The sequence below is a fragment of the Coregonus clupeaformis genome, chromosome 1 (genome assembly GCF_020615455.1).
Source record: "Coregonus clupeaformis isolate EN_2021a chromosome 1, ASM2061545v1, whole genome shotgun sequence".
In the NCBI taxonomy this organism is placed as follows: Eukaryota; Metazoa; Chordata; class Actinopteri; order Salmoniformes; family Salmonidae; genus Coregonus; species Coregonus clupeaformis.
The window spans coordinates 60,321,328-60,334,970 of record NC_059192.1 but is presented as its reverse complement, the minus strand read 5'-3'; the positions used below and the strand labels follow the sequence as shown (position 1 = coordinate 60,334,970).

The 13,643-nt window shown below is 43.4% G+C and overlaps 1 protein-coding gene across 3 annotated transcripts; it reads right to left on the bottom strand.

The window, feature by feature from the left end:
* Positions 1 to 3,924: 3,924 nt before the first annotated feature.
* LOC121571387 (protein ecdysoneless homolog) lies at positions 3,925 to 13,587 on the bottom strand. 3 transcript variants are annotated; one of them, XM_041882821.1, is made up of 14 exons: positions 13,452 to 13,587; positions 11,230 to 11,455; positions 10,996 to 11,113; positions 10,803 to 10,890; positions 10,433 to 10,611; positions 10,055 to 10,247; positions 9,544 to 9,672; positions 9,305 to 9,430; positions 8,610 to 8,695; positions 7,913 to 8,022; positions 7,342 to 7,603; positions 7,111 to 7,178; positions 4,957 to 5,156; positions 3,925 to 4,805 (listed from the first exon to the last, which is right to left on the bottom strand). In XM_041882821.1, the coding sequence occupies exons 2-14, from the start codon at positions 11,432 to 11,434 to the stop codon at positions 4,578 to 4,580; spliced, it is 1,992 nt and encodes a 663-aa protein (XP_041738755.1). In that variant the 5' UTR covers positions 11,435 to 11,455; positions 13,452 to 13,587; the 3' UTR covers positions 3,925 to 4,577. The 3 variants fall into 3 exon arrangements, with proteins under 3 accessions (XP_041738755.1, XP_041738739.1, XP_041738746.1); XM_041882805.1 differs by having other exon boundaries at positions 13,457 to 13,587; XM_041882812.1 differs by having other exon boundaries at positions 3,926 to 4,802; positions 13,457 to 13,587.
* Between the last annotated feature and the right edge of the window lie 56 nt (positions 13,588 to 13,643).

Here is a 13,643-nt window from a genome sequence, read left to right as displayed (position 1 = left end):
ATTTTATAGAGAGTGGAGGAACGATGGCTCTCTACCTCCATTACCTGCTGCAGTAAGGGGGTTGATGAGAGGCAGTTGAAATATGAGGATGGACCCCAGCGACACTCACCCCACTACCAGGGGCTGTCTCCTGGCAGAATGGTATTCACCTGTTTTCTATAATAGTTGACAATAGTTTAATAGTACTTAATTGTAGACACTTGAGAGATATGCAGTTCATTGCAGTGAATTCCAATTAGTTTCTATCAATAGTCTCCTGAAGTACACTCCTTCTGTATTACTCTTTGTACCATTGTGTTCCCTGTTTCCTGAACAGTGCTTGGTGGATGAGATGGAGGAGGAGTGCTTGTACACTGAGGAGGTTTTTGCCTGATGTATAGAAGCCTCTGGTGCCATTACTCTGTTTTAGTGCCACCCTAGTGGTCATGGTGTTGTATGCCCTGGCAGATCAGCTCCGCGGCTTTGTAGCTGATATCTTCATTCCCAGTACCACTACCCGTTTGCTGTACCAATCACATTTGTCCAGGTAGGTCACCATTTGCTCAGGGTTATTATAAGAGTAGTCTGTGTCGGGTTTTGAGTTGTGTTGTTATGATTTTACATGAGCCATCATCAATGTTTCTTATCATCATCAGGCCTTTGCTATGTGGTATCTTTTAGAAATAATAATGACTAGTATTATTGCAAATTATCTTCAGCCAGCTGGTGTGCTACCGTGGCAAAGTTGGTTTGACTTTGGATTGCCTATCTACGGGGCTAATTATGGACTGTCAATAAATTACACAATGTAAATGGGACAATATTTTCATGTTGCAGACCTTTTAGTTGTCTCATTAAATGCGTTCAATATTTGCATATGAATTTCTACAATTTATTTTTGTTTTTTTTAAGTGATTGAAATTGGGAGCTATTGACATTTTAATATTGTCCCATGTACATTATGTAATTTACTGATGGTCCCTAATTAGCCCCATAGGGATATGAAATGTCAAACCAAATTGACAATGGGCATTACAATCTGGTCGCATGCAGCTGCGTTTCGAATTGATGATTACTTGGGTGCTGCCCGCTTTGGGCATGTGGGCAGGATTGAAATAAACCCAACCCAAGGAAAACTGTTACAGAACCCTCATTATGTGACATACTGTACCATTTTTCCTATCATTTCGCAAATATCCGTTTTGGACGAGACTGACTTTATGACCACTTATTAACAATTTGTAGTCAATTTTGACACTAGAATAAATGTTTCTGACTCATATCGATGCCAAATAGGCCGTTTTCAAAAGGAGAAGTTGGTTTTTACGAGCAGTTACTCTTTAAAATGGCTAATGATGGCTAATGTTTGCCTGTGTTTATGGCATGTCTTTCCCAGGTGCTGGTGAGTCTCCTATACTTGCTGTTCCTCCATGCTGTGGGCCTGGCACCACCGAAGCCCTACTCTCTGTCTCTGGGTGAACGCCTGCTGGTGCCTTCTATCTGTGGCAGTGCCCAAGCTGTGGTGGGTGTGAGGGCAGAGGCCAGTGCCCACTCTGGCATGTACCCCCTCACCATGCGCCTGCTGCCCCTGCTCTGTGTGGGCTGGAGCCATGGCCTGCGGCTGGTAGTACCACCTTCAGTCCACCTAACAGACCTTATCACGGTCAACACTTTCACCTCTGTCACTATCACAAGTAAATGCATTTACAGTGTTTAGCTTGAGGAGAAAGTGAGTGGGGAAGATATGTGGGAATTCTTAAGGCTTCAAAGGGAACTGCTCTCCATTTACCAGTTAATAACAGACTCTATAAAATCAAATGTTTTGAGGTGTCAATCATCTGTTGTGTCAGTACACTAACTTACCCCTTCTCCCTGCAGCGTCTCAGGGTCTCCCGTCAGTGGAGGTTCTGGAGTGTCTCTACGCCCCGCTGGCCCTCCTTCTCCACAGCTTTTCTCTGACCTGGCTGGCCAAGGTGGCTGAGAACGAGCCCCGGCGCCACAGCAGCTCCCACACCTCGCCCTTTGACCTGTACTTCACCCTGATGGTGAACCAGAGCCTGGTGCTGGGCTTCCTGTGCCTGCTGCACCCAGAGGGCCCCCAGGCACTGGGTGAGGGTAGCTGGCACAGCCTGCTCTTCGTGGACTACCTGCTGGCAATACTGCTGTAGGGAGCTCTACAGCACCTCTTGGTGGACATGGCCACTCTGACCTTCTCACCGCTGGCTGCAGCGCTACTCCACACAGCACGCGGATTAACAAGACCCTTGTACAGCCTGTTGTAGAAGATCCAACATGGAGGAGGATGAAGTTGACCCTAGATAATTGTCTGAAGTCAGTTTTGCGTCCCTCCTAATGGTTAAAGGGAGGATTTGGCTAGAATAATCTGATCCTAGATCTGTGCCTATATGGTCAACTTCTACCAGGAGCAGGATAAATAGTTGTACTACAGAGCAGTATTATTCCCTCTCTGTAGTACAAAGACTTTCAACTCCCTAGGTGCAGCGCTTGGTACTTTTATTACCAGCGCTTGTGTTCCTTCTTATACTTTATATCATACTTACTACTGAACCTATATAAATGGTTTGAAAAGGCACTCAATCTGTAGGGAGACTGGATTAAACCTAGCCTTTGCGCTAGATTATGCACTTCCACCATACAGAAATTATCAGAATGTGACTGGGAAGATGTCATAAGGCTGCTACTTTACAGTGGTGTCATTGACAAGCTAAATGATAATAAGCAATCCACTTCAAGTGTTCGTTAACCTATAAAGATACACTATGTCTACCTCAAGGCTTTTCAAATCCCCACATGCAACAATAAAAGTTAACATCCAATTGGACAGATTTTCATGTGAATATTCTAAAATCCGCTCAAAGAAATTCAGCAAATTTTCCCACCAGTGGTGTGTTTCCACCAAACGAACTTGTTGGGGATAATATAATAATAATAATAATAAATGCCATTTAGCAGACGCTTTTATTCAAAGCGACTTACAGTCATGTGTATTTATAATTAGGTCTACATTACAATATTTTAGGTTGACAATAATTATATTACATCAATTCTGATATATCGCATGCCTTACTGTTTAAGTAGAATCAGGATTATGCCTCTACTGCCATTCATTACAATTAGACTGACCAATATGGCTGCCCTTTCACTCCATTCTGGAACTTTGAGGGTTTATGACATAGCCCCTCTAGTAATTTAATAGGATATCTATGGTGATGACATAGTGAATATAAATCAATGTGTTTTCATCGCATTTTCAACTCTACGGATTGTTTTGTAACAAAAACTGCTGCATTAAATAGCAAATGTACCCACTATGGTCTTGGCATGTGCGATCTAGCGAACAGCTCACATATACAGTGCGGGTAGGCTAACCTAAACGATTAATTTATTATGGATAAGAGCGAGATCATTTGTATTTGTCAAATAGCAGCCAAGGATCGATCATCATGTCACCAGAATAAATCCATCTATATTTATTGTAAAGACGCATCACACTCATCACCGTGCACTTTCACCACTCTGTGGCGGCAGGTAGCTTAGTGGTTAAGAGCGTTGTGCCAGTAACCGAAAGGTCGCTGGTTCTAATCCCCGAGCCCACTAGGTGAAAAATCTGTCGATGTGCCCTTGAGCAAGGCACTTAACCCTAATTGCTCCTGTAAGTCGCTCTGGATAAGAGCGTCTGCTAAATGACTAATTATTATTATTTTATTATTAAGTTCATAATAACATATTTCATCTGTAGCCGAATAAACTGCAAACTTTCCCGTGTCGTAGTGGGACGACCACACAACATATCGCGTAAATCCAAGTTTACTTTGATATGCGCATTTGAATATTTGCGCATAAAGGAGCTTCCACCGCCATTTTTCGCATAATTAATTTTACCGACAAAAATTGTCTAGAATATTGTTTTGTCGACATTTGGAAAGTTTAATGACAAATTTGCTGTTTCCATCAAGCCTGTATTGACATTTTTTTTTATCCCACATGTACTTAACTCAGATAAAAAGGTTGGATGGAAACCTGGTCAGTGAGCAAGTCCACAAGCTGATCTCAAATGTATTACTGAAAATGGATGGGCTTTGGTTAATATTGAATAACTATGTGATTCCAATAATAAAAAGGCACAAGGTGAGTGAAGAAAAAGTTATTTTCACTGCCTTGAAACCACATTTAACATCATTAATTTAGAAAATGGTTACACATTTTGTCCCCCCAAAATAATGTCTTTATTATTTGACTAAGTGCTGTAAAAAAACATTTGAAAATACACATATTTAGGACGGTCAGAATCAGATTAATATATCCAACAGCAATACAAGTGCTATGTTAGGATCACAAAGTTTTATGGTTACAGTTCACTTTTAGAATGACAAACATCATCCAGTTGTCAAACCACTATCCTGATTATCAATATTGATTCTGGCTGGTGTGGTCCATGGTGTACTCCATGTGAGCCAGGAGTTTAAAGTCCAGTGTATCTTGGCTGTTCAGTAAGATATGGGCGGTGTTCTTTGCTAGGTCATAATGAAAGGTCAGGTGTTCATCATGAAAGGTCAGTGATTGAGGGCAGGTGTTCATCATGAACGGTCAGTATTGGGGGGCAGGTGGATGCCCAGACTCTGCAGCAGGTTAGAGGCAGGCCCGGCCAGGCCAGCCTGGGAGCTCAGAGACTCCAGGAGGTTAGTGACCAGGTTAAGGTCTATGTTCAGGGGCTGGATCTCCTCTTCATCCTCACCCAGCAGATCCTCCCCGCCGGGGGAACAAGGGCAGCCGTTGGCTGTTGGGCCTGCTTTACTGGTGTCCTGCTTGAACCATAGAATACAATTGTTACTTAACATATTTCTATGCAACTAATGCAACTTATGCATCCCAAACCTTCCTCTCTCCAAATAACTCTTTACAGAATTTGCACACTGCAACAAGAAGCGATAAATATCCACCACATCTCTGACTTGCCTGCTGGTTGAAGCTCTGTCCGATGTTTGTGCCCATAAGCTCATGATCCATCTCATCCATGTACTTCCTAAGACCTTCCAAAGCCTCTGCCCCTTCCTCCCCTGGCAGTCCAGCAGGACCCTTCACTCCCTCATCATCTTCATCATCATCATCGCCATCATCATCTAGGTCGTCTGAGTCCAACTCCTCGTCCTTAGCCCCTGAAATATTTACATAGCACATAGTTGAAAAGTACGCAGACTAGACGGGCCCCCACATCATACATCGGGGTAGGGCCTATTTTTTTAAAATCTCGTCACAATAACTAGGGTACGGGCAGGGCATCACTAAATTGATCACTATTATTTTGAAGCGGAGCCATTTGCGCGTAACCTGCTGCGCAGTACAATCATATCTGACTAAGATCATAACATAATGTCAGAAGTGCTTCATTCTCGTCCAATATAAGACAGGAGAGATTATTTCACAGAAAATAATTGTTCCTTGAGTTTAGAGTGACGAGAATTAGCCAACTGCTCTCTCGTCTCTTCATTGACCAGAGCAGCACAAGTTGAGCCGTTGCTATGGATACTCAGCGCAGAAGAGGCTGCACGCAGGGAGCGAGTGACAGACAGCGAGGAGGTTTATTTGAACAGTGAGAGACAGAATAACAACAACAAAAATCCAGAAAAACGCATGTCAAAAATGTTATGAATTGATTTGCATTTTAAATGAGGGAAATAAGTATTTGACCCCTCTGCATAACGTGACCTCTGGCAAAACCCTTGTTGGCAATCACAGAGGTCAGACGTTTCTTGTAGTTGGCCACCAGGTTTGCACACATCTCAGGAGGGATTTTGTCCCACTCCTCTTTGCAGATCTTCTCCAAGTCATTAAGGTTTCCAGGCTGACGTTTGGCAACTCGAACCTTCAGCTCCCTCCACAGATTTTCTATGGGATTAAGTTCTGGAGACTGGCTAGGCCACTCCAGGACCTTAATGTGCTTCTTCTTGAGCCACTCCTTTGTTGCCTTGGCCGTGTGTTTTGGGTCATTGTCATGCTGGAATACCCATCCACAACGCATTTTCAATGCCCTGGCTGAGGGAAGGAGGTTCTCACCCAAGATTTGATGGTACATTGCCCCGTCCATCGTCCCTTTGATGCGGTGAAGTTGTCCTGTCCCCTTAGCAGAAAAACACCCCCAAAGCATAATGTTTCCACCTCCATGTTTGACGGTGGGGATGGTGTTCTTGGGGTCATAGGCAGCATTCATCCTCCTCCAAACACGGCGAGTTGAGTTGATGCCAAAGAGCTCGATTTTGGTCTCATCTGACCACAACACTTTCACCCAGTTCTCCTCTGAATCATTCAGATGATCATTGGCAAACTTCAGACGGCCCTGTATATGTGCTTTCTTGAGCAGGGGGACCTTGCGGGCGCTGCAGGATTTCAGTCCTTCACGGCGTAGTGTGTTACCAATTGTTTTCTTGGTGACTATGGTCCCAGCTGCCTTGAGATCATTGACAAGATCCTCCCGTGTAGTTCTGGGCTGATTCCTCACCGTTCTCATGATCATTGCAACTCCACGAGGTGAGATCTTGCATGGAGCCCCAGGCAGAGGGAGATTGACAGTTCTTTTGTGTTTCTTCCATTTGTGAATAATCGCACCAACTGTTGTCACCTTCTCACCAAGCTGCTTGGCGATGGTCTTGTAGCCCATTCCAGCCTTGTGTAGATCTACAGTCTTGTCCCTGACATCCTTGGAGAGCTCTTTGGTCTTGGCCATGGTGGAGAGTTTGGAATCTGATTGATTGATTGCTTCTGTGGACAGGTGTCTTTTATACAGGTAACAAACTGAGATTAGGAGCACTCCCTTTAAGAGTGTGCTCCTAATCTCAGCTCATTACCTGTATAAAAGACACCTGGGAGCCAGAAATCTTTCTGATTGAGAGGGGGTCAAATACTTATTTCCCTAATTAAAATGCAAATCAATTTATAACATTTTTGACATGCGTTTTTCTGGATTTTTTTGTTGTTATTCTGTCTCCCACTGTTCAAATAAACCTACCATTAAAATTATAGACTGATCATTTCTTTGTCAGTGGGCAAACGTACAAAATCAGCAGGGGATCAAATACTTTTTTCCCTCACTGTAGCACTTATTCAAGTACATACCCAGTAGTCTGTCCAGTGCACTGGCCATGGAGTCTGGATCAAACCTGAATGGCTCATTTGAATGGGACCTGTAACAAACAAAGGAAAATTACATGAATACCTGTTACAGTCAGTCAGCCAGCATACATTAACGTTCTACACAGTATTATCTCATAGCAGTTAGCTTCCCACATAAAGGGCTAAGTAGAACAGTGTGGACAGACAGTGAATCAGCCAGTCAGTCAGTCTCACCAGGGTAGTTCAGCCCCCTCGTGTGAAGACATGGCGTTGATGAAGTTCTTCATGCCCTGGGTCACAGCCACCAGGCTGTAGCTGCCCTCCTCCTCCTCCTCCCCCTCCTCCTCCTCTTTCTCATTAGCCTCTTTCTCACTCCTTCCCCCCTGCGTATGTTTGCTCAGGCTGGGCTTTGAGCCACCCAACCCCACTCCACTCCCCACTCTTTCCTCCAACAGACACTCCAGCTCCTGGGCTGAAATATCCAGCCAACTTTCACCTGGAGATGGGGTAAAGATGAAAGAGAAAATCAGTGTTTTCATCAACCTTCATGAGCTCATCTTTATGGAAACAGCTTATTTGCCCAGTTTACTACATGAGTATGTTCAGTACAGGCTGAACCCTTCCTCTAAATCAGCAGTCCTTATGACTGTGTGGTTTTATCTAACATGAAAGCCAGCATGCTACTTTGTGGTGTGAACATATCATTTCGGTGAGTGAGATAAAATAAAAAGGAACTTCACTCAATGCACCTGAGCTGGTACAAGACTGACTGTTGTACTATAGTAAAGTGAGGGGTTGTACTCACTATCCTCTGGAGGTAGATGGGCCTCCCGTTTACTCAGCTCATCCAGGTTGTAGGGAGCACAGCTCTGTAGCAGCTGAAGGACCTCCTCACCAGGGGCCCTGCCACCTGAGCTACAAACACACACACAGGATAGTGTATTCACACAGTGTTTCACCTATATGCATTTAGCAGTGGCGCATTGCTAAAACATTTTCAGTGTAAACTTAAATAACTAAAACCAGATATAAAGTATGTAGAAAAGATAAGAGAAAAATATTTCAATAAGATCCTCTTTGAGAACTAACAATCAATCATCAAAATAAAAACTAGACAGTCAGGGAGAATCTGAAATTCCCAAAATGTCATGGCATTTTGTTATAATGTTTGAGTTACTCAGATAGCATAAGAACAAGGCATAAGCCATGTCAAAATCTGCACAATTGTAGGAAATTAGCTTTACAACTGAAAATTATCTCAGCCCCATGACAAAATGTGTAGAATTGCAATAAATGATCTTTGAAACTGCAATTTCTCTCTCTGCCCCATTGTAAAATGTGTAGAATTGCATGAAATTAGCTTTAAAAACAGCAACATTTGTCTCTACGGCAAAGAGGAGGGCCTCTAAAACCACGCCATTGACAATACCACAGTGAACACACATATGCGGGCACACGTACTGACACACCAGTGTTCCTACAGTGAAGCTGAGAGCACTCACCTGTGTGTTGGGGTGATTGACTGCTTAAAGAAGTTCTCTGCTGAGGTCATCAGTTTTCTGTAATGTGCAGAGCCCTCCAGCTCCCCCTGCCACAGACAACAACCACAATTACAATAATACTATGTCACCGAAGGGGATAACGCTATGAATCACTGACAATTGCAATGCTGACAGCACGACACTGCTATCCTCACTGAAACGTGAAATAGAGGGCTGTTATGAGTAATCTAGGAAATATTACTGTTCAGGAGTTCTTTTTTTTCTTACTGGTTAGCTAGCAACAGAGATTAGCAGTCTCGCAATCTAAACCATTATAAAATAATTATTGACTTTTGTTTGCAAGATTGTTTATCTTTTTTGTCTCTGTTGCTAACCAATAATAGAAAAATCGATACTCTTGAACATGTGTAATCAGTTCACTGGGTTAACCATCAGAGAAGCAATTATCCATGCTGTCAAGATTAAAGCTGTTTAATAACCATTAGGCTACAGCAAGTGCTACTCAAGTCATTGGTACAAAACCGATGAGCTACAGTGTCTGCTAAATTTTATATCGTATAAAATAAATATTACATTAAATGTGACATACATAAAATATCTATCAACATATTAAATCGACCAAATATGTGCAAGCAAAGTAGACACTGCAAGCCTTGAGCCATTCACCCTTTGTCAGAGGCAGAGTAATGACTCACTCTGAAATAACCATTCTTCTTCAGACTGTTCAGGAATCCTTTCCACAAGGGGTTACAGCTGATGGGAGCATCAGGCACAGATGATGGCTGTCTGCATTTGGAGCACAGGATTTCAAAGCCATGGGCCTGGGAGGGTCAGAGACAAGCATAACTAACAGAACTATACAATAAATAATTATCCCAAGAAGTCTATGAGAATTGTCAATATAGATAAATGTTAGTGGGTGGGGGTGACTCACCAGTTTCATGCCCAGCTTGTGGGCACGGTACAGGGGGTGGGACCGGGCAGGCAGGGTGAACCCACTCCTCCGGTCGGGGGTGAAATGCTGCTGCAGCAATTGGGCGTACAGGCAACGGGTGAACGTCACCTGGAAATACATATAGACAACATGTAAATACAGCACTAACATACCAAAACAAAACTAAACTGCATAACACACAATGCATTAGTGTTGTCATGATACCAGTATCACGATACTAGGAAGTAAGGAAGCAAAGGAAACAAAACATGAAGTAGACTTCATTTCTTGAGGAAAACAGTCCTACTGTTGGAAAAAACAGCCTTGTGTTTTCACCCAGAGTCACATGTTTATTTTGCAAACTATAGCACATAATATTTTACAAAAGTAGGTTTTAAAGGACCATAGAGTTTAGTCTGCGTCGTGTTCTTTTTTGCCAAATAAAATCTGGTCTTGTGACAACTCTACAATGCATACACCCGTCAACCAGTCAAAGGCAACTTGTGTGTACCGAGGTTAGGACTCGTGTGTCGGCGGAAAAGGTCTGGAATGTCCGACAGGCCTGGAGATCTACTGGGTCCCTCAGGTAGAAAGCTGACACTGCCGGGGCAACCAGGTCTGGTCGCTGTGCCAACACTGTAGCGATGCCCGCGGGCAGGAAGCAGTGAGCATGGTGAAGGTTTGCCTGGATCTTCTCTGGATATCTGTGAAGACAGATACACCCACTCATGGTCATTATGACAGTAGGCTTGAATTTGTGGCTTGACCTACACAAATCTATATACCCGTAAATATGTATTTCTGAGCAATCATAAGGCCCAAATCGACCCTTAAACAGATACCTTACAATCACTTCAAGTCATAGTGTTGTTTCTGCTGCTTCACTCACCCCTCCAGTCTTTTCCTCAGGGCAGTGCGGATCTTGGGGCTGGCTAGACAGGCCTGTGTGTGGGATGAGAGCAGTGCCAGAGCCTGGGTCACACTGGGCACCACGTCCCTGGGCAGGCCAACATCGCTAGAGCGGGAGGGACAGGGCAGGATGTACAGCTCACCTCTGTGGAGGAACACCTAGCCGACCAGAACCAGGGGGAGAGAAACACACAGATTGAGTGAGAGACCTACAGAGAGAGAGACCTGAGTGAGTGAGACCTGATGTGCGCCTACAGAGACAACAAACCAAGGGATAATCAGGTATGTGAAGCGATGTACAGACAGAGTGATAAACAGATTGTAGTCATCATCACACGTAGATATCTTACTCTGTTTTCACTGCTCTCTGGATTCAACCACTTGGGAAGATAGTCTGCTGCTTCAATCAGAAGGAACTCCCCATCATTGTCCTCTAACCTGTTTCAAGTTAAAGTAAATATCAGTAGGAAAGAACACACAAAAGAAGAATTGAAACCAACTGGAAGTATTACAGGGCTTTACAGACTGTGTGTTCCACTCTACCTGGCAGCAAGTTCAGGGAAGGCTTGTGTGATTTGGAGGAGGAGGTATACGATGAACCACTCATCTTCCACACTGTCCCCAAACACAGTGCTACCTCCAATGTGTGCAGGAACTCCCCCTGCAGGTACAATCAAGACATCACCATTCAATCAGTCAAAGCTTGAAATGCATTCATATAACAAATACTTCAATCCTCAAAGAACATTTGTATCCAGATCAGGACCAGTACTGTACCTTTCTCAGTGTGGTACTTGAGGTTGAATGGCTGCTGTTGCCAGATATACTGCATAAGGAGAGGGGCAACCTTGGCCAAAATCTCCTCCACTAGGTGTTGCAGACACAGTTCGTCAGCCTGTGTGTCTGAGAGGTTGGGCTGAACCAAGAAGAGATAGTACTGGACCATGTCCTCTTGCACGGCTGTTCTCCTAAGTGGGTCCATAGTGGGGATGGCTTGATGAACCTATGATATGAGCAATAACAAGAGAAGTGATGTTTCTTGACTTTGTTATCAGCTGAGACTGCTGTAGGTCAGGACAATACGACATACAGCGCATTCCGAAAGTATTCAGACCACTTGACTTTTTCCACATTTTGTTACATTACAGCCTTATTCTAAAATTGATTAAATAAAAAAAAAATTACTCAATCTACACACAATACCCCATAATGACAAAGCGAAAACTGAAATACCTTATTTACATAAGTATTCAGACCCTTTGCTATGAGACTCAAAATTGAGCTTAGGTGCATCCTTTTTCCATTGATCATCCTTGAGATGTTTCTACAACTTGATTAGAGTCCACCTGTGGTAAATTCAATTGATTGGACATGATTTGCAAAAGCACACACCTGTCTATATAAGGTCCCACAGTTGACAGTGCATGTCAGAGCAAAACCCAAGCCATGAGGTCGAAGGAATTGTCCATTGAGCTCCGAGACAGGATTGTGTCGAGTCACAGATCTGGGGAGGGGTACCAAAAAATGTCTGCAGCATAGAAGGTACCTACGAACACAGTGGCCACCATCATTCTTAAATGGAAAAAGTTTGGAACCACCAAGACTCTTCCGAGAGCTGTCCGCCTGGCCAAACTGAGCAATCGGGGGAGAAGGGCCTTGGTCAGGGAAGTGACCAAAAACCTGATGGTCACTGACAGAGCTCTAGAGTTCCTCTGTGGAGATGGGAAACCTTCCAGAAGGACAACCATCTCTGCAGCACTCTACCAATCAGGCCTTTATGGTAGAGTGGACAGATGGAAGCCACTCAGTAAAAGGCACATGACAGCCCGCTTGGAGTTTGCCAAAAGGAACCTAAAGACTCTCAGACCATGAGAAACAAGATTCTCTGGTCTGATGAAACCAAGGTTGAACTCGTTGGCCTGAATGCCACTGTCACCATACCTACGGTGAAGCATGGTGGTGGCAGCATCATGCTGTGGGGATGCAAAGTACAGAGAGATGCTTGATGAAAACATGCTCCAGAGCGCTCAGGACCTCAGACTGGGGCAAAGGTTCACCTTCCAACAGGACAACGACCCTAAACACATAGCCAAGACAACGCAGGAAGGGCTTTGGGACAAGTCTCTGAATGTCCTTGAGTGGCCCAGCCAGAGCCTGGACTTTAACCCGATCGAACATCTCTGGAGAGACCTGAAAATAGCTGTGCAGCGACGCTCCCCATCCAACCTGACAGAGGTTGAGAGGATTTGCAGAGAAGAATGGGAGAAACTCCCCAAATACAGGCGTGCCAAACTTGTAGCGTCATACCCAAGACTAGAGGCTGTAATCGCTGGCAAAGGTGATTCAACAAAGTACTGAGTGAAGCGTCTGAATATTTATGTAAATGTAATATTTCAGTTTTTTGTTGTTGTTTTTTTTTAGCAAAAATGTCTTAAAAAAACCTGTTTTCGCTTTGTCATTATGGGGTGTTGTGTGTAGATTGATGAGAAAAAAATAAACAATTTAATCAATTTTAGAATAACGCTGTACCGTAACAAAATGTGGAAAAAGTCAAGGGGTCTGAATACTTTCCGAATGCACTGTATGTACAATGACATCTGAATGATAGCTAATTGAATTATAGGAAAACAAAAAAACTTTTCAGACAAACAGTTTGTCTTATATCGATAAATATACTGATTCGCTAGCTAACTGTTAACCTCTACGGTTCGAGTGTGGACATGCCTCAGGATAGCTTGCTATCACAGTCTGATGTAATTTGGGTAGATAGCTAACTGTTTATATGTAACTGCAATTGATCACGACAACTTGATCTCTCGAAGTCTTCAATGTATAGGCCTACCCTAAAAATTACAGGATATTTGCTAATGAAGTCATGTCATGACAATAAAATTAAGCTAACTGGACTGATAGCTAGCCAGCTAACGCGTTACCATTCTAGTCAAAGTGTCTTTTCCATGATAAATTAACGTTAGTGACCGTTCTGAGAGAGGTCTTACCTTGCCTTGTTTATTATGTATATATTGTAACGTTGGTCTTCAAGAAGGAGTCCCATAAAAATGTAATTAGTTGTCAAGTTCTGTCGTTCTCATGCTGTTTTTGAGACACTGTTTTAGCCCTACCATTAATACATCTCGGTCATGAAGCTATAGTTTTGCTATGGTTCCTATATGGAACGGATTTATCCCAGA